The following is a 20,993-nucleotide window of genomic DNA, read 5'->3' on the forward strand; positions in this document are numbered from 1 at the left end:
TTAAAAAATGATGAATATAATACATCAAGAAAAACGGCAAGGTAATGAAAAAAAAAGGATTTCGTACATTTTTCAAATCACATCTGACGATTTCATACTGGTTGCTATCTAATGGAACATAAAGTCTAAAACATGTGACAGAAGACATGAGATCGAGGAAAAGGATGATTGAAAAAAAAGCTGTAAAAATATCACTATATACAAAAATACATTTAAAAAATTCATTGTGTGACAAGATTCCTCGCCTCAGCTGGTTTTATAAAGTCATCATGAAATCCCGTGTTGCTCATATCTCTAACGTTAACGTTCCTATCAAAAAGACGTTTCAAGAATTCGTTGTAGTTGTCCGGGAAATAAAATGAATATGTCACATTTGCCCAGAGAGTCTCCACTTTCAATTCGGTTTGCTGCAATGACCAAAAGTGATGTTTTCACATTTTTTTCGTATTTTCTATGACAGAAATGTTTTCTATTGTACAGTAAGATACACAAAAACATATTTTTAGTTGATTTTCGGACATCTTTAGGAGTCTGGAGCTCGGCAGTTTCCTAGTTTTCCAGCTTTAGCTCGGCATCTTGAAGTCATTCGTTCTTTTCACGTTTTTAGTACAAAAACAAGCCAGAAAATTTTAAAAAATTCTGCAAACAGCTGAAAAACTAGACATTGTTAAAGTTATCGAAAACTTGGTAGTCCAACTTCAGATTCCTGAAAATGGTCAAAACGGCCGGAAATCAACTGAAAATGCTTTTTATGTAGCTTATTGAAGGGTACTGTATATGCTTTTTCACTTCAGTTGTTTAGATTTCTGTAAGAGATATTAGACAACCATGATAAGACAAAATATTTTTCAAATCATTACACAGATTTTTCAAATTGATTTTTTTTTCGATTTTTCAATAGAAATCCAGACAATTGGTCTCAAATCGCGAATATAGGCTCTATTAGAGGTATGTTCAACTCACCGGCATCACCAGACATCTGCATCGCTTATTTTTACTACCATTATTCACGAATTCCATAACTGTTCTGTCATGAATGAATTTGCGAAATTTGAACTTCTTCTTCGGAACCAGTTCCTTCACGGCTTTGATATACGAATCATTGAAGCACACAACAATATGTTTGAACTGAAAATCACAGGATTCGAAAGAAAATTCCAAGCTCAAATCGAATACCTGTGGGTACACATGTTCCAGCATCTGTAGCAAATTTCCACCATCGTCCTGTTCCAAATCCGCCACATCCACTGCTCTCATCCCATTGGCCTCTGGTCTCTTCAAATGCTCCTTGAAATTATCGTAGAACCAACGGAAGTTTTGTTTTTCTATCTTGCTAACTTCGAAATGCTGGACAAGGATTGCTAAAAATATTTTGATTTTTTACAAATAACAGAGGATGAACTCACAGTTCGTGGCATTGATCTTTTTGAAATTATCACCCGGGAAGAGGTTCGATGGTGCTTGCGGTGGGATAGCTGGCATAGTTAGTGCCTGACTTGTTGAAGCATTTTCTGAAATCCCCTATGATTTAAAGACTATCAAAACAAAATCAGCTTACCATCAATTAACTCCAAGTGATTGTTTTCAAAAGCCATTTCTTTAATTTTCCACAACAGATCGATTCGCTCTACTTTAACAAGTGCATCCAGAACACATTGCGCGTTTAAATTCTCATATGGCTTCCACGGCACCTTTGGGTTGAGGTCAGTGATGTCAAGTTCCTAAAAATACTCTTGTTGCATAGATTTATTTTTAAAAAAGGTAAATCTCACAAAAGGAAGACAATCAGTCAAATAATCGGCCACCATTTGCCATGATCCCATTGTCACTGCAGGAGGAACATCCAGTTGTTTGATGAGCATATCTTTGAGTTCTTTGGACAAGTGTTTAATTCTAAAATCAGGATTTCGATTGAGTTTAGTAATGATTTTAACGAACCTAACACTCCCGGGTAGTTTGAAAGTGACATCTGATAATTCTAATGGACGGTCAATCGGAAACTCGTCCATATCATCGTCCAAGTAGTCTTCGGTGAGCTGAAAAATATAAAAAATAATGTTTGACAGTTTCAAAAAGGGCGGCTTCAACTGTAATCTTCTGTAGACTGACCGATAATGGCTCACTTGTGTCCAAGTTCAAGTCGAGAATTCTATTATAGAAATCTTCCATTTCAGTATTTCTCTCAGTAAGTCAACAAAAAAAAAAGATTCTCATTGAGAATCCGAATAAAGAACTACAAATTATGGGAAGCTCTGCATTAGGTCGACTGAGACGTGCTGAAGCGATTCTTACACAATTTTAATTGCTGGCTCCACTTTTTTAGACTTGATGATAGGGTTCGTGTTGTGTGTTTGAGACAAAAAAAAAAGAGACAAGAGAAAGAAAAAAGCTAGCTTCGTAGTCCTAGTTGTAGGACTTGTTGGGGTGGCAGCTCGACTCCTGTCCTTGGCAACAACATAATCCTGTGATTTATTGCTCTTTTTTCTTCTTTTTTTTTTGTGACTCCCTTTGAAATCCCGATCCTATACTCGTAAATCACTGTCAACAATTTTGATTCGTGCTGACAGGCGGAATATTTATTTTTTCATAGATTAACTCACCACATCCATCTCTGCCCACTCATCATCATCTAAATCCAATTCTATTGTTACATCCATTGGTTTGGGTTTCTCTGCCGGTTTTGTCATTTTTTTATTTCTCACCTAAAAGTTATTTGGCTCACTCGCTGTTTATTTTTTCATTGCACACGGGCCGATAACAATAGGGCTCAAACCACATTTTTTGCGCTAAGAAATAAAAACAAAAATGGTAATAAATGAATCATTTATTCATTAGATTTATTAGGCGATTGAAACAAAATTATAAAATACAAAAAGGTGTGTCATTGTGAATGGTTCAATTAAAATAACCAAGAAAATTAAGTGAAATAGTTCTAACCAACTCGTATTGAAAGAAGAAAAGTGTTGTGGGGGAGGAAGGCGGGATTATAGACCAGAATTGAAAGATGGATAAAGTGTTGAAAGTGGATATGTATAAGAAAACCAAAATTTAAAACATTTGAACATAAGGCACATATTGAGATACTTGTTCGTCCGGCGAAATACTATCAATGGGTTCAGAGGTCATTTTACTGCGTAGATGGACCTTCTTCGGTCTCGTCCTCAGCAATTATGACAGCTTGTTTTGGTTCCTTGACCTTATCTTTGGATTTTCGTATTTTTACAATCATTGATTGCATGCAGGCCGGCTGAAAAAATTTAAAATTTCAAATGTTTTGTTTCTTCCAGCCTTACCTCAAATGTCGGTTCGATGGTTGTCGAGTGAACACCCAAGTCATGGAAGTACTTTTTGATCTTAAATGCGGCTTCCGAGAAAACAGCTGGGTGGCAGAAGTTCATGTGAGCTGATGCGATGATTCTCTGATCGGTTAGAGTCCAAATCGACATTTTCTCCACCTTCGACACGCCAACAATACTGCAAAGGTCTTGTTTGATTTTTTCAACATTGAAATCTGCTGGAGTCCGTTTCAGAAGATTTCCACCAGACGATTTGACCAATTTGACGGCTCCATAGCCCATGAGCAATGCGAGTAGGATACTGAAAATGTTCTTTTGTATTTTCAAAGTATGAAAGCGGAATGAAACCTCAGAATTGGATCCAAGTACACAGTCAGCCACCATTCGCTGTTGAAGTAAACGAACGCTGAGGAAATCATAACAATGACAGAGCCCAATGCATCTGACATCAAATGAAGCCATACTCCACGAAGGTTGTCGTTTTTTTCTGCTGAAAATTTAAATTTATTAGAAGATAAAAACAAAAATCACTAACGTTTTGGTCCTTTTCCTTCTCCATTCACGCTGACAGTACTATTGAGCAAATCGCTAGCAATATGAGTGTATGGTGAGACTCCGGGCTGGTTATTCACTGTTGATAGTCTACGTTCAACAATCTGATCGATCGCTTCTTCTTGCAGAAGCCGAGTCGTAACCTCGACATGCGGTCCTTCCTTGTGAGTTTCATGTCCATCATGATCTTCTTCATGGCAATCTTCATGCTCTTCGTGATCGTGTGAGTGTCCATGACCTCCATCATGACTATGTCCATGTCCTTCATCATGGCTGTGCCCATGCCCCTCCTTCTTATTCTTTTTGCTCTTCTTTCCGCCACCGTGGCTATGTCCATGACCACCACCGCCATGACTATGTCCATGTCCACCTCCTCCGTGACTGTGTCCGTGTCCACTCAAATTGAACATTCCATAAATGTTGATAACCAGTCCGATCGCTCCAATGATCATCACTTGCAATGGGTGGGTGATGAGGTGGGCATTGAAAAGACGACCGACGGCTTCTTGAAGGACAAGACAACAGACAGTGCACATGAAGACTCCATTAAAGAATCCTCCGAGAGTTTCTGCGCGGACCCATCCGTATCCATGGCGAGTCGATGGCCTAGTTGCAATCTGGAACTTTTGGAATCAATGAGTTGTTCTTGGAAAGTGAGTTCAACTTCTATGCACTTAACTACCAAAGTGCTAATTTCAAACAAAGCTGATTGCCGCCAAAGAATAGATAACACGAAACCTATTTCGTTGTATTTTGCACTCACCTTGATGCACGTGAATGCAACCATCAAAGCCATCACATCTGCTGCCATATGGTACGAATCTGCGAGCATGGCTATGGAAGAGCAGATGACTCCTGTGAGAAACTCCAGAATACAGAAGACGACGGTCAGCACGATTTGGATGATAAGACTTCTGCTAACTCCTCTGAAACGTTCATTTTTTAGAGGTCCAAGGTTAAATATCAATTACTGAACAGATTCAGCTTTCACCACGGGCTCTCCTCTGAGTTTAAGTCCATTTTCAAGGCTCTGAGTTCCATGTGGGCAGTGATCAATGACCTGAAACAAGAAATTGAATTTAAAAAACTGCTTAATTTTCAAATAGCTCTGTCTACCGTGAAATGTGATCCCTCAGACATACAGCAGCTAAGAGAATCGCATGACTGACAATCAAAATTGTCCAGCTCGCGGGATCCCATTGATATCAGATTGTTATTATTGTGGTTTTTTACCTTAAACTGGGATAATGGCTTTCAGAATTATCGAGTAGTAACGCGAAAGGAAATGAGTACGATTAGCCAGAAACAACGATGTTAATATAAGAGTTCCCAAAGAAATCTACCAAAAATGGAGCACAGAACCAATCAGATAAGAGCCAGAAGCATATTTATATTGTCACACGTTTTTTTGTCACTCCGAAAAAAAAACGAAACCGAAAGCCAACCCCTCTAGAGAAAAAAGCCAACCTACTTGGGAAATAGGACCGAAAAATGAAACTATGAAGTGTTGATAACGCTTCTTTTTCTTCTTCTCGCTTCATATTTGACTCTAACTTTTTTTGTGATAAAAATTGTCTTTCTTTCTTTCTCTTTTACAAGCGGAGGTTAACAAAAGAAGGCGAGACGGGAAGCCAAGTGCTCAAAATGAACACAGATTAACGGGACGGCCACTTCTTAGTGGTTCTAATACCAAACAGGTATTGGAGAAAAGATAAGACAAGAACGTGATGAGATAACTCAGACGCCAATCAATAGTTACATCATTCCGTGAAAGTGCGGGTGCCCCTCGAAGCAAAAAAAAGAGACAAAATGTAACATTGGAGCGTCTGGCCATCCATTCACTAAAATTTTTTGCTGCAGTTAATACTGTGTGATAGTGGAGAGAAACGAGGCGAACGCAAATGTTTAAAATTGAACCATTCCGATTTTTACAACGTTTCGTTATCAGTATGACAAAGGTTTTACGCATTGAGAGTTTTTGTGAGAGAGTCATTAACATTTCGAAAATTGTAAAAGTTAGTTCAAGGTATAAAATACTATCTTATCTTGAGATTACTCTAGATAAACTGTTCCAAAAGAACCTAAAATTGATTCTGATGATTCCGCATATATTAGACACTCCAAAATGATAGCAAGCTATATTTCCTCTGCCGAAGCTGTACCGAACATATCAGGAACCCAATTTTTTATCAGTTCACATCACGCGAAACTCCATTGCCTGATAGTACAGTTAGAGGGAAAAACCCAAGCCCATATGGAAAATAATTTGTACCATTCCATGATAGCACATGATACGTGGAACTCACATTCGTTTGACGTCGTTTGTTCTTGAACGATTCGTCTCTATACATCGCCATCGGCGTGTTATCTTCATTGTTATCAGCTTTCACGGAACGATCTTCCAAGGCGACTTTGGTTTTCCCCGCAGCCACTGCCGCCGTCAATTCTGTCCTGTCCGTACTAGTCGGCGGAGTCTTAAAACTCACAGGCATCTGTAAAAATGATAATTGGTACAGTATGAAGTCAACGAAATATTTCGCTGCGATAGTTCGGAGTTAAATTGCAAAAAAATGAAATTTCTAAGCGAAAACTTCGCCTATCACAAAAACCCACGAAGCCTTTTACGACCTCTCGCCTTGAAAAAAGCACTAAACGTCACGCACAGACACTTATACAAATAAGAAAATCTTATAAATATTCAAACCAACCCGATGTTTGATTTGAATCATAGTGATAATAGTGAGGGCCAACCGAGCTTGACGAAAAAAGACGAAATTTTAGTGAATCACGGCCAAAATGCGACCCAATACGGGCCCAGGTGTTTCTCAGACAGGAAATAGCGAATAACAGTCGGTGATTGGTTTCTTGGCCGAGCAACAGGAACACGGATATGAATATCTGACATCTCGCTTGCGATATTTATTTTTGTTTTTCGCCAAAACAAGATTCGTGGATATGAATAGTGAGGGACGAATAGCCGGCCAGCAAAATGCAACAGAATATATTGGTTTCAGGAGAGAGTAGACGAAGACGAGGGAAAGAAGTGAATGTGTTGTTGGATGGATATGAAGGCGCAAACGCGCGACTATACGCGACGGAAATGCGCAAAGAGGCGAGCAATGCGCAAGCGGCCAATCTTTTGCGTTTCTTTCGTGAAGGTTTGTCAACAACTAGTATTAGAAAAAAAGTAAAGTTTCTGGAGAAGAATAGGGGATAGCTGAACACAATTAAAAACAACAACAGAGGGCCGACCATAAAAAACAAGGTTGTAAATCAGATCGATAATGATGGATTGTAAAAAGATGGAGGGAGGAAGATGAGGCCAACCAACACAAAACAGGTCGCGGAAGAAGACAAAGAGGAGGAGAGGTTGGTCCGAGTGCAAGAGGGTCAGGCCAATGCAAATACACTGATGAGTGTCAACACAAGAAAACCGACATTGGTCAGATATTTTTAATTAAATATTCGATTCTTTTTCGGAACAAGGAAACATATAAATTAATAAAATAAAAAAAAATCTCAAAACTTCTTTTTTAAAAATTCAATTAAAACAAACGGAGGTACCTAACATCAGGTTAGAGCTCCGAATTTTTCCCAACTAACATTCGCAAGCTACACCCACAAAGTTGTTTCCTCTAAACTTTTGGAAAGTCAAATATTATTTGAGGACAGTTGGTCGAGGAGAGGCGAAAAGTTATATACTACGAAGCGCGCGAACGCAAGAGACGCAAAGCGACTAGTCAGAAGTAATCTAGTGAAGTTTCAGTAATAGTCCTCCTCAATAAAAATAAAGCGATTCAAAAATGTTATGTTACGAGGAAGCGCCCCCTCTTCCTCAACATAATGTTTCCTTCCGTCACAGCAGAGGGCACTTTCACAGATGGCAAAGGATGTTCCATCTTTTCGTCCTCCTTCTCCAAATATTGATGACAATTGCAACAAACATGACGTCACTTTTCAAAAATCGAGTAAAAATATCAACGATGCACCCCTGGAATCCCTTCGAATTAGAATGGAGTACTAATGTATTCAATATATGGAATCCACTTGACTTTTGAGCCCAAATCGCTTGTTTTCGAGTGCTCCAATTTCGATAACATCTCGAAAGAATTGAAATATGAGCTGCTTAGAGACAATTGCAACAAACATGACGTCACTTTTCAAAAATCGAGTAAAAATATCAACGATGCACCCCTGGAATCCCTTCGAATTAGAATGGAGTACTAATGTATTCAATATATGGAATCCACTTGACTTTTGAGCCCAAATCGCTTGTTTTCGAGTGCTCCAATTTCGATAACATCTCGAAAGAATTGAAATATGAGCTGCTTAGAGAAAAGGTATTCAGGAATTCATCAAGAATTCATATATTCCAGGCTCTCGCCATGCATACTTCCTACATTTCTTCGCTTGTTATTATTCTTATTCATGTTTCTCCGACGGATTTGCACAAAGCAATGTTCTCCCCAGACTTTGAAAATACTACAGCTGATCCTAATTCGATCAGAACGCTCAATAATATTCTAGAATCTATAAATGAGAGTGAGTGAGAGATTGTTTTGTTGGAATTTAAAAATGTGTTTCAGAAGTTGCTGTCCCTTCTCAAATTTCATTTGAATCTGATTATGGAGATGCATACACGGTAGGTTTTTACAAAATAGGAATCCTGGTGCAATAAAAAGTGGAATGTGAAAAAATTATAAAAAACTTTTCATTGAGAAACGTTTTTTAGGAATATAGATGGATTTTTTGAGTCAACGCATAATTACTTTAAGTGAGCTTTTAAAGTTTGAAATTTGTTCGAATTTTGAAAAACTTTATTTCTACTTATTAGGTTGGCGGGAAAGTCTTTGTCACTCTGTTTGTTTAATCACTGTTCTCGTATATGGAGGCTGTGTATGATATCGACTTTAGTGAATAACAAGGTGATAAGAACCTTCCATATAAACAAGTCCCCATCTCCTTCCCTGCTCCTCATCTGTAATTGAAACGATATGTTTGTTCCCACTGCTATTCACATCAGACATGTTTTGATTTACCTCTTCCTATCTCACACCACGATGAAGGATTCGGAAACTTTCTTGAAGAATGTGTACAACACACATGCCCCTCACTACAATACTATTCGCAATTGGTTCCATCGTTTCGAAAAAGATGACTTCTCGCTCGATGAAAAGGATCGCTCTGGGAGACCCCGTGAGTTGGATTTGGACAAGCTGAAGCACGCATTGCAATCGGATCCATTTCAATCTAGCCGTGAACTAGCTGTCACATTCGGAGTTCACCATAGCACAGTCCTTGAAGGTTTGAAGTCTCTTGGAATGAGAAAACTTTTTGGTCGATTCATACCTCATCACCTGACTCAAGCCAACCTTGACCGCCGAGTCGACGATTCGATTACTCTTCTCACTCTCCACGCGGGCGATCGATGGCTGGACCGGCTAATAACCGGAGATGAGAAGTGGGTCTTCTACGATAATCACCACAGGAAATCCCAGTGGGTTGGAGAAGGAGAGAGCCCACAGGATGTCCCCAAACCCGACCTTCATCCGAAAAAAGTTATGCTCTCTGTGTGGTGGGGAGTGGACGGCCCCATCTACTGGGAACTTCTGCCCGAGGGCAAAACAATAACTGGAGACCTCTACACTACTCAACTACGAAACCTCAAGAAAGCAGTCGACCGTTCGGCCCTGAAAGACAAGAAAGTGTACTATCAACATGATAACGCTCGCCCACATGTTTCGAAACAAGTGAAGCAGGAGCTGATGGGATATGGATGGAATGTTCTCCCTCACCCCCCGTATTCTCCTGATCTTGCTCCTTCCGACTATTGGTTATTTGGCGATATGACACTGCCTTCGAAGGAAGAAGCTTCAATTCCCGTGGAGCGGTCGAAGCGGCACTCAAACAATACTTTGCCTCACGCCCGGCTGGATTCTACCGCAATGGAATCCATAAATTGAGGGAACGTTGGAGACATGTTGTTGATAATGATGGACAATATAATTAATTATTCGGTTATTTTTTCTTTGAGAAATAAACTATTGAAAAAGTGACAAAGACTTTCCCGCCAACCTAATACTTTACCACTTTCGACTCATTAATAACAAATTTGATCTATGAGTTGAAAACAACATCTCCTTTTTTCGACATTCTTTTTTTATTCAGACTAAACTTTTACACATTCCAGCAAAGTACTCAAAAACATTTTTTCCTCGAAAAAATGCGAGATAAAACATTGAAAATAGTGGTCCCTGCCGTCGAGCCGCCGTATGTCAACTACGTGAACTTTAGCGACGCGGCTGTCACAGAAAAAGGATACGGGCCGGGAGTTGTCATTGAGATACTTAAAGAGATTGGAAAACGCCTCAACTTGACCTACGAAGTAAGAAAAATTGGAGAGTTGGTAATCTCATTTGGTTAATGTGTTCAGATTATTCCGGCGTCTGGTAGCACATGGGGAGAGTACCTAAACGGATCATGGACGGGAGCATTTGGTCAACTTGTCAGAGGGGTAAGTAGTTAGGAGTAGTACTTGATGCGAGGAAAATGATCTGTCATATGAAATGAGATCTTTCAGGAAGTCGATTTGCTTGCGGGAGGAGCTATTATGGAATATGATCGAAGTGTTATATCGGACCTAACTTATCCATTTCAATTTGAGCCAACTGGAATTATGATAAGGTGCGAATAATATCAGAAGTGGACCAAAAAATATAAACTTCATATTTTTTAGTGGAAGATGGTCCACATTAAAGTTCTGTAAAAATAAGTTAAATAATTTTCAATTAGTTTGAAAATTTCGGAGTATATTAATCAAAATAAGGTCTTCAATTGTTTATTATACATCTTTTGTAAAAGTTCAACAAAACAAGATATGCAGTTGTTTAGAAAAGTTGATAACTTTAAATTTTTGTTTAATATAAGTTTTTCGAAGGAATGAAAACTTTTAAAAACATTTTCGGGACAAGTTGATAATTTTCCATTATAAATTTCAATTTAAAAGAGTCAAAATATGATTTTTCGGCCGTAGCACACTTTTTCGAAATTCTAAAGCAATCATTTTTCACAAAAATATTTCTTGTCTTAAGATTTATCGTGCTAGTTTTTTATTACTCTATTTAATAAAATTTTTCCCACAGGTATATTTTTTTTTTGAGAATTCTAACTCTGAAATCTGAAAACCTCATCGTTAATACAGATCACCCGAGAAATATGAAGATGATACACTGCTTATTGTCACTGAACCGTTTTCATGGGAAGTTTGGGTGATCACAGCGGCTGTCATTCTCATCTCAGGAGTAATATTTCTGGGAATGACAAATATTATGGGAAGGGTTTACAAGGAAATGTCAGTGACTCCGTTTGAATCAATATGGGTGTTCTTCTCAATTTTCGTACAACAAGGTAAGTATTGGTGATTGGAAATGGAATGCGACAAGAAACAAGGAACCCGTTGTTTTCACTCGTTTCCAGGGCTACCGGAACAACCGAGAAGCTGGAGCTGTCGAGTTCTCGTGGCATTGTGGTGGCTGGCTAGTATTACACTCAGTGCCACGTTTACGGGTAGTCTGGTGGCGCTATTCGCCGTCGACAAAACTAATTTGCCATTTCAAAGTGAGCTCGTACGGGGTGGTGGCTTGAGAAAATGAAAAAAGATTTGCAGATATTGACCAACTCGTGAGATTGATTAAACAAGGAAGATTTGAAATTGTGATGGATGAGAATTCATTTACGAGAACTGAAATGATTGCTGTTAGTTTTCAAAATGAGGAAGCTAACCGTTTATTGAACAACTCCTGAATGAAACCCTAATTAACTTTCTAAACAATTTCAAAAAAATTGGCAACAGTTTATTTCCAGCGCTCAAAACTTCCTGTTTATCGCGATCTGTGGCACGAGATGATTTTAAATCACAAAGTTAAATATGTGAATGGAGTGTCAAGAGGTTGTTCCAGCCATTGACTCATTGCTGTAACTTATTCATCAGTTTAGGCGTCGCCTTTGTGCGAGCGAATCCTGGTTATGCACTGCTCGGACCAATGGCTACACTCAACTTCTACGCGTATTCCGATTGTAAAGTGATACTTTTGAATGATGGCATCCTTCCAGTTTATTTATCAATTCCAATGCAAAAGCACTCAATTTATTCGTCATATTTTTCAACAAAGTTAGTGAAAGAGAAATTCAGAATATTGAATGTCGTGAGCGATTTTTTTATAGAATTCGAGAGATGGTTGAACGAGGATTCACACAAAAATGGATAGCTGATTATAGGTCTTATGTGGCTATGCAGAAAATCAATGAATGCAATTCCACAACTACCGGCCCCAAAAGTTACTTAGACTTGAAAAGAGCACAAGGAGCGTTTTGGGTGTTTTTAGGAGGAGCGAGTCTTGGCACGGTTTTGTTTATTGGAGAGTTTGTTTTCAAATTTTTGAAAGGAAAAGTTAGTTTTTTTTGAATTTGTAGCACTGATCATGATTTTTCAAATTATCAGATGAATAAAGGAGCCGATACCAAACCGTTTGAAGAAATCACCACCGTTTCTCCGAATTCTGTTCAGAATGTGGCCAGTATTGACAATCCATATGTTATTCAACTTTTGGACCCCCATCCGATCAACGATCCCATCGAAAATTGGAGTTTACGCCGTCGCAATATTTTGAATCTGTCTCTCGATTTGTCAAGAATCGCTAACTAATGAAGATTTGAACTCTTGATTTTCTTCTCTCTCTCTCTTATTGTCTCATCTCAATTTACCAATGACTCAAGCCATGTGGCTGCTCAAAACGTTCGTAATGCAATAAATCGAGTCTTGGGACCAACTGGCGTCTTGTTTTCGGTCAACACAAAATCACATCGGAGCCTCAAGGTCCCTTCTTTCCCTCATTTTGTTTTAACCAACTTCTCTATCTCAATCATTTGAACTAGAAAATCGATTTTTAGAAATTTGCCTAATTCATCATTTTAAAGTTAGAAAATGAAAATAGACTGTGGACTTTGGTCACCAAATTATCAGCAACTAAAAATAGTTGGGTGATTTTCAACTATTTTTAAACTAAAAAAGTACACCGCATCCTGAATTGATTTTCCAGATAAAAGAGAATTGATCCTTTCAGGTTATGTCAACTTGGGCTAACTTTTTCATGAAGTTCTTTAAATATTGGCACTTCTTCATTGAACTATTTTATAAGTCAATGACAGTGTACGTGACTTGATTCATGTGATAAAATACAAAATGTGTCGTTCACGTGTATCACTCTTAATTTTCAGATCAGAAATTATGTTTTTCACTGAACTGCCAATATTACATTGCGTTATCAATTTTATGTACTCGCCAATTTTGACTCGATTCCGCAACGATTCTTTTTTTCGTGTAGATTGATAAAACTTTGATGAGTCGCTGTCCTATACGTTTGAAATAGCTAAACTCTGTTCTGATAAAATTGATTTGTAGACGATGAAGGTTCTCATTTGTTCACTTTTACTCATCTGTGGAGCGATTGCTTTCCGTACCCAATCCACAGGTGTCAAGGGAAAATTGGTATGTGGAAGCAAGGCAGCGACTGGAGTGAATTTGAAACTTTTCGATGAAGATAACGGTTGGTGTTTGCCTATTATTTCGCAACACATCTGAAAATGTTTAGGGCCGGACCCAGATGATGTTTTGGATCAGAAGACTACTGACAATGAAGGCAATTTCTTCTTGAGCGGATCATCGATGGAATTGACACCAATCGATCCGGAGCTCAGAATTTTCCATGATTGCAACGACCAAGGAAGTGTGAGTTGTGATGAACAAGGTATTTGTAAAAAATAGTTTTAGCCATGTCAACGTGAATGGGTAATCCGGATACCAGCAAAATACATAACCAACGGACCAGAGGTTAAGGAAATCATGGACTTGGGAGTTTTGAACTTGGAAGTAAGTTTTCGTGTTAGCAATTGAAAAATGGCTTGCACGGTTTTTTAAATTTGATTCGTTATTAAAAATAATTGAGTAGACATTTTTTTGACTGTTTCAAAGAGTTGCACTATAAAATTTTTATGTTAAGGAAATAGATACATAAAAGTTATCAGAGCTTTCTGGGGGTTTCAAATACCGCAAACTTTTCATGATCAGGTTTTCATTGGCTCATCTAATAATTTCCACATAAGTTTAGCTTTTACCACTTGAAAATTATTCATTCCTTGTTCAATAACACACATTTCACTTTCAGGTTGAGTTGGACAACGAGAGTAGAAGCTGCACTCATTAATTTTTATTTTCCTAAATGAATTTTTTTCTTAATCATGTCACATTTTTTGACTCTTTTTTCTGAATGGTCGATTTCAACCATATTCTTATTTTAACTTAATTATTCTCTTCATTTCATTTTCATTTGAGTCTAAGCAGAATTCCAGAAATGATTTCAAGGGCCTCTGTTCTAGTGGTTTGTTTGCTAGCAACTGCCGTATTAGCGGCTGATCAGCACACAGGACGTCAAAACTATAGAGTGAGTTCTCGAACGTCTGTTTGAAGTTGAATTAATTTTTAGGTGAAAGGAGTATTCAGATGTGGAACGGAGTCGGCGAAAGGTGTTCAAGTCAAATTGATTGATGACGATTTTGGTTGTTGATAAAAGTTAATTATTCTTTTTATTCCATTTTATTTTCAGGACCAGATCCAGATGATGACTTAGGAAACGGATTCACCGACGCGAATGGAGCATTCGAACTCTCAGGACACACTTCTGAACTCACTACCATTGACCCACATCTCAAGGTGTATCACGATTGTGACGATGGAATCAATGTAAGCTGACTTCCCAGCTATCTCTTCCAAAAAATAAGTGTTTTTCAGCCATGCCAGAGACGCTGGAAGTTCGAGTTGCCGAACAACTACATCTTCTCTGACTCCGATGCTCCTAAGACTCTTGATATTGGAATTTGGAATTTGGAAGGAGTTCTGCCAGGAGAGAGCCGTGACTGCGACCATTAATAAAATTTATGAATTATCTGTCTGAAATTTTTGAGACTAAATAATCTTTTTTGAAATAGAGAATCATCAATCGAAAGATCATCCCTAAACTATTCCAGTTTCACTTTCTCCTCGAGAATCTTCCAGAAATATTTTAGGCCAGATTCTCGGCGATGCTATCTTCGTATTCCAGGTGTTGCGCACCGTTGATGACGTTGTTCAAGTATCCCATGCGATCGGTCACTAGCTGACTTTCCATTTCATAACAAACAGCCAATTTCCATTTTGCTTCCCTCCCGTGTTTCCATCACATCCATCCATCGTTGACCGTCTTCGGCGCTTTTTCGTCCCTTCGAAACCAAGTAATTTGGTGACCAAAGTCCGGTGCGGAGCGGCGCTGTCTCGGGGCCCGCCGATAGATATTTGTTGTAGTAAAAGGCGAAAATTCGGAGAAATAAGAGGGGAGTGAAAGTGAAACATGCTTTTTTATTGATGACCACGACACACGAAACAGTAAGAGGTGAGGAGATTTGAAATTTCCAAGGCGTTTCATCCGACCTATATTATTGAAGATGAAAGGGTAGAAGTTCTCATCATCCTATTCACACGGGATTGTGCAAACAAATACTTTATGTAAAACCTGAAAGAGAGACAATTTTGAAAACGTCCTTTTACAGGGTCGTTCGGGTGAAAACGACAATTTTCCCGGAGAAAACAGTTGTGGAAACAGATGATTTCTAACATTTTCAACTTTCCATTCGAAAAAAGTTAACACGATTTTTTCAACTTTTGAACATTATCAGTTTATTAAGTTCAACAATCACAGCACCGGACAAAAATGTTTCATTTCTTGACTTTTTCTGTTCGATTTTGCACTCTTGAATAAGTAGTCCAGAATTTTGGAATGTGAAAATAACATACAGAAAATTCCAGAGCATTTCGAACAATGTCAAATATTCAGTTATGTAATTGAACGGCTTCGAAATAGCACGACTCTCATTTCAATGTTAGTTAAAGGAGGCCAGACACCAAAAAAAAAAGTTTTCCTGATATTTTGCATAGAGAACCCCCATGAGGGGTTGAACTCATGACAGGCAGCTTAGGGGTACAGCGCTGCTACCGGCTGAGCTACGGGGGTCGCGAAGGCGCCTGACGACCGATGGTCTACATAAGCGCGGCGCGATTTCGTCCCCCGAACTGTCCCCCGAAATTTTTGCTGTCTCGCCTCCTTTAAGGCATTTTTCGGTTACAAACAACGTATTGGGATCTGCTCGGATAGAAGCCCACCAAACCGTCAACTTTGAGCTCAATTATTTCAATTCTCGTGAAACGTCAATGATTTGTTAAATGACAAATTGTAGGTCATAATATGACCAATATTTTATCAGTTGTCTTTTGGGACCCAGAACGAATTCCAATACTTTGATAACTTTCACAGGAGTTGAGATAATTGAGCTCAAAGTTGACGATTTGGGTTGGCTTCTATTGGAGGAAATAAAAAGGGGTCGCTCCCAAAACATGATTTTCATTTTATTTCTTAGAGGAGTAAAGTATTCACTAATATTTTTTCAGGATTTCAAAAATGACTCTTCCACTGAAAAACAAAAACTGTGGCATGTTCTGTGCGGTACCGTATACTGATAAAAGGGGTTAGAACGTTTGATATTACGTTCACTAGTTTTCTGGTAATCCAGTGAATTATAATCTAACTCTTCTAGCTTTTGATACACCTGCAACACTTTTTCATTGAAAACAAATGATATTCATCCTGACCCCTATACAATCCATTATTCCCGTCCTTTCACCAATTTGATGGTATCAGTGAATTCTGTCGTCTCATTTCTATTTTGAATTTTATGAAGATGATGATGCACTTTCGCGTTTGGGTGTTGATGGTAGTTTTTAGGTGCTTTATATGATTTAAAAGTATCAATTGCCCTATTTTTCCTTTCTCTTTTCTTCGGTTCTCCCATTCCTCTTGTTTTCATTTCCCATTTTCTTCCTTTTTCTTCTCCGAATGGTGGTTCTCTATGTTTTATGGAAAAGTCAGGCAGGAGAAACTTTCCTTTTTGCATCCTGAATTTTCGCGTCTTGTTTTGAGTTACAAACCTGACAATTACCGAAAACCTTTACCTACTCATTTTTCTTTTTTGGACAACCAAAATTTAGGAGAACCCTTCATTTTTAGTTTTTTCTTAAGCTTCTGCGTCCCATAATACTCCCCCTCTTGATCAGTCCTCCCCCGCGATGTACACGTTTCTTTTCATTCAGTAATGATGTGTACATCATCTTTGCTTCACCGTCTTCCAATATGTGTGTTTTTTTTTCCTTGTGGGATCTCCGGCAAAAATAAATGAAAGTAAACTAGTCGGTAAAGAAAATCCTCGCTCATCCTACAGTCTTTTCTCGCTCTGAATCCCAGTCTTGACAACGACACTCCGAAATCTTCAGTATGAGGTAAAAAGAGAGATCAAGACAGAAGAAGAGAGATAGAAGCGCACGGGTCGAACGACTAACTAAGAGAGAAGCAGATCGTACACACAGCTTCTTCGGGAAAACGTCCCGAGAGAGAAAAAGAGAAGGCCACCACCCCAATGACCTGGATCCTCGCTCTTCACTCATTTCACTTTTCTCGTGACGCACCGCGCCAGCACTTTCACCTGAAATCGGCCCCTCATCTCTTTCGATCCCTTGATAGAGAGAGGAACAGAGAGAGAGGGAGGTAAAATACAAGGGAATGAGTGAAGAGTGCCACTTTTCGGGCAACATCTAGAAGATTGACCTATGACAAGATTATAATTTATTTTCGATTCCGTTTTCATTTTTCTTTGAAACTGAAACTTCTTCTCACTTTTAGCTTTGATCCCTGGTACAAGCTTATTCCAAAAATTCATTTGCCAACTTCTTTCCGAATCCATTTGGCATACTGTTTCATCTACGATCCACCCCACTTAGAATGTCCGTACAGTTAGTGATCCCATTTTCCCAAAAGATACAAGAGATAGTTCTTTGTTTTTTATAATGATGACCAACACTTCCCAGATAGCACTATTACGATTGAACATATTTCTTCCGCTCTTCTTTCAAATTCCATTTGCATTATTGTACTTATCAGTTTGAATTGTTTTTTTTGGAATGTGATGGACTAAATGATGAGTGACACTCAAATATTTTGATACCTCCATTTTGAAACTATTCCTGATGATATATGACTGTTTGAAAGTATTACGGTGAAAAAACGGAATTTTTCGGAAAAAGGTTTTCCGAATATTCAGAGAAAAACTTCTCAAAAAGATACACTTCGCTGGAGGCGATCTGAACTTTGTTTTTCCAGAATCAAAATCAAAAGTTGGAGCAATTCATCCCAAATAATATCATAAATTTAATTCGTTTTTTATTCAGGAAAAAATCACTGTTCTGTAAATTCCCTCTCAGACTGAAATTCTTACTCATTTAAGCATTTGTAACTCCTGTTATAAGAATCTTTCATTTCAGCTCCGAATTGAGATTTTTCACGGTATTGTGCTGTGATTGTAATTGATTCAACGGATTACGGTACTAAAACCGAAATTTTTGAGAAAGTATTTGTTTAATATTTTGACGAAAAATAATATAAATTAGTTCGAAGTTTTTTTTCCCGTAATCAATCACGTTTTCAGTAAATTCACATTTCAGTCACTCTAACATTTCTAACTTCTGTGGATCTTTTTAGTGTTACTCATGATTCAAATTATTTCAAAATGGGTTCACCCCTACCACCTTTCAGTTTTTTTTCCTGTCCTCCGTCCACATGCATGTCAACCTGAAGCCAAACGAAACAAAAAAAACAGGCCCCGTATTGAGAGCTGATGCGAGAGTCTGTTCAGGTGGAAGAGTGCGCGGTAGCCGCGCGGAGGGCACCGCCTCCGGGTCTGTCCACAATTAATTTTTTTTTCTCGTTGTGCTTCTTGTGCTGCCGCCGGTCGTCGCAGCCGGTTACGGAGAAAAGCCAGGGGGACTCCATGAGTCTTGGACGACACTGAGCAAGAGGCATACAATGTCATTGCTCTCGAAAAACATTATGCACTATTTTGAAATTCATTTTAGAGCATTCATACCAATTTTTCCATGTTTTGGTCTGGTTGATGTGGTTGATTTTTCCAAATTCCATTTTGTATTGGTCATGTTTTCTGGAATCATTTGAAACTTGTGTCTGGAATTTTCTAAAGTTACGTCATTCTTAATCTCTGCAATCAGTGTTTCCTTGCAAATGAGTCATGTTATGAAACATTTGGTTTCCAGGGACCTAAAAGTCACGTTTTGATTTTTTTCTTTTTAATCCAGTTTTTGGATTTTGATGCCAAAATTTCCAATTTTTTACAATTTTTCATACAATCTTCATACAATCCCGTATTATCTCGTGGTTACGGTATTCTCAGTTTTCAGTCTCTCAACAATAGAATTTCAATAACTAAAATCACCGTTAACGAGTTCTTGAGTCCCTTCTTGCTTTCTTCAACTTTCCCATTCCCAGACTTTCTTTCATGTGATTCTCCGATTTTTCATGTATTTTCCAAACATCGATAGTTTTTTTTCTCCCCACCTTTTCAATATTTTTTGTTTGTTTTTTCTTCCTCCCCCACACCTGATTCAAAAAATTGCCCATCGAGATCTTCTATGCCCTCTCTTCTAACAAATTGCAAAGAAATATCAGGGAGGGCGCCACTGTCATCAAATGGACAGTGGCTCTTGCTCGGAAGGCTTGTTGAAGTATCGGCCACCTCCCGGTCAAACAGTGTGAAAATATATATCGGAGAAACGAGAGATGCTCATAGTGCTCTTTGCCTCTCGCAAAAGACCTCAGCCATTCTTGTCTTGTTTGTTGCTCCCGTTTCCGACTGTGGCAGAGACCCTCGCGCCCATCGTACGGTAGCCGGTCACTTCGATGTTTGCAAAACGACTTCAGCTGTTGGACGTCTGTGTCGTTTTCACTTTCGTTTTCCAAAAACTTTCCGTTGCCTCGACGAGAAGCACAACAAAACCCTAAATCAAATATTTCAGAAAACCCTATTTTGGTTGTTATGCCTTAGATTTTATAAAAAGATACCAACTGATCTAGTTCCTTTTTTTTGAGTTGCAGAAGGTGTACAGTACTCCAAATTTTGTTTACAAAAAATTTGCACTGGCATTAGGGTATTAAGAAGAAGTGCTGACTTCGAATAAAATTTTTTTATCAAAATTTTATCAGCTCGCCAAACCTTTAGTTTTTGCTTTCAGCGACACAGGTTACGTGATTTATGATGCAACTCCTAATCAATCACGAGTCTTAAAAAACTGGAAGAGAGAAAGGGAAAAGCAAGTTGAGGTACAGTGGGGTTTGAAAAAAGGGGATTATCGAATACGTAATTTAATCGATTCCCAAGTTGAAATAATGCGATATCAGTCTTTACGTCATAGATCGTTTCTGAACAGTCAGCAAAAAAAAACATGCATGTGTTTTTCTCGAGAGGGCAGAAGTGACGGATAATGGGAACATAGACATTGGATAATGGAGCAGTTTAGCCCACGTAATAATTGTTTCTTGCACAGATGTTTCTATTTCAGCAACTGTTTTGAACTCCACGGGTGTGTTGAACTCTAGATCTGGAACTTTCTGCCGTGTCGCATCATAAAACTTCCGAATTCTAGTCCTTGTTGATTTAATGATGTGTTTCTGTTCGCAAAGACAAAAACCTGTTTTTGATGTGCGGCTCAAAAAATCAAACTGAATAAAATGAAAAAGCACATTTTCATTCTAATTTATTTTCCCTCCTATTCAATTTGTTTTACGTTACTCGTACTTGTTACCAACTGATTGTTCATCTCTCCATTGAAACTTTTTTCTATCGAGGCGCGGCGAGGTTTGCCTTATTGTGGTCCCGATGGTGTCAACCACGACCATCCTGACTCATCCCTTTTCGGACACCTTCATCTATTGTGTTCACTTCACTCTATATACGTTTTTGATTCAATTATACTTTGAGTCCTCAATCTGAAGTTTTTCTTCTTAACTTTTCACTCATCACTTCTATTAAATTATGTCATCGTTTTGAACCACAAGTTTTTGCTTTTGTTACTTCTATGACGTTTCACTTTTTGGCAATTAGATCAGTTTTCAATTCAATTTGAATCGGTGTGCAATATGATTCACTGATAAAAATCGC

The 20,993-nt window shown here is 38.4% G+C and overlaps 5 protein-coding genes across 5 annotated transcripts; 3 read left to right on the plus strand and 2 right to left on the minus strand.

Annotated features, from left to right (window-relative positions):
* Positions 1–221: 221 nt before the first annotated feature.
* CBG05082 lies at positions 222–2,687 on the minus strand (the record flags this gene model as incomplete). The annotated part of the gene is made up of 8 exons (XM_002644848.1): positions 222–407; positions 964–1,128; positions 1,177–1,361; positions 1,407–1,511; positions 1,559–1,721; positions 1,773–1,893; positions 1,939–2,036; positions 2,601–2,687. 8 exons carry the CDS (start codon positions 2,685–2,687, stop codon positions 222–224), a joined length of 1,110 nt encoding a protein of 369 aa, XP_002644894.1.
* Positions 2,688–3,127: 440 nt separating this feature from the next.
* Positions 3,128–6,340, minus strand: Cbr-cdf-1 (the record flags this gene model as incomplete). Its single annotated transcript, XM_002644849.1, has 7 exons — positions 3,128–3,247; positions 3,294–3,597; positions 3,645–3,786; positions 3,832–4,465; positions 4,612–4,774; positions 4,820–4,908; positions 6,155–6,340. The coding sequence occupies 7 exons, from the start codon at positions 6,338–6,340 to the stop codon at positions 3,128–3,130; spliced, it is 1,638 nt and encodes a 545-aa protein (XP_002644895.1).
* A 219-nt stretch (positions 6,341–6,559) lies between these two features.
* CBG27765 lies at positions 6,560–9,811 on the plus strand (the record flags this gene model as incomplete). The annotated part of the gene is made up of 5 exons (XM_045239849.1): positions 6,560–6,587; positions 7,151–7,290; positions 8,225–8,390; positions 8,435–8,490; positions 8,936–9,811. 5 exons carry the CDS (start codon positions 6,560–6,562, stop codon positions 9,809–9,811), a joined length of 1,266 nt encoding a protein of 421 aa, XP_045098389.1.
* Positions 9,812–10,071: 260 nt separating this feature from the next.
* Cbr-glr-8 lies at positions 10,072–12,552 on the plus strand (the record flags this gene model as incomplete). Its single annotated transcript, XM_045239850.1, has 10 exons — positions 10,072–10,233; positions 10,282–10,362; positions 10,429–10,532; positions 11,050–11,255; positions 11,325–11,483; positions 11,515–11,603; positions 11,712–11,796; positions 11,844–12,018; positions 12,072–12,297; positions 12,349–12,552. 10 exons carry the CDS (start codon positions 10,072–10,074, stop codon positions 12,550–12,552), a joined length of 1,491 nt encoding a protein of 496 aa, XP_045092839.1.
* Positions 12,553–13,311: 759 nt separating this feature from the next.
* Positions 13,312–14,832, plus strand: Cbr-ttr-36 (the record flags this gene model as incomplete). Its single annotated transcript, XM_002644851.1, has 6 exons — positions 13,312–13,453; positions 13,499–13,635; positions 13,678–13,776; positions 14,390–14,429; positions 14,510–14,646; positions 14,695–14,832. The coding sequence occupies 6 exons, from the start codon at positions 13,312–13,314 to the stop codon at positions 14,830–14,832; spliced, it is 693 nt and encodes a 230-aa protein (XP_002644897.1).
* Between the last annotated feature and the right edge of the window lie 6,161 nt (positions 14,833–20,993).

This window comes from Caenorhabditis briggsae (genome assembly GCF_000004555.2).
Source record: "Caenorhabditis briggsae complete genome, chrX, whole genome shotgun sequence".
Lineage (NCBI taxonomy): Eukaryota > Metazoa > Nematoda > Chromadorea > Rhabditida > Rhabditidae > Caenorhabditis > Caenorhabditis briggsae.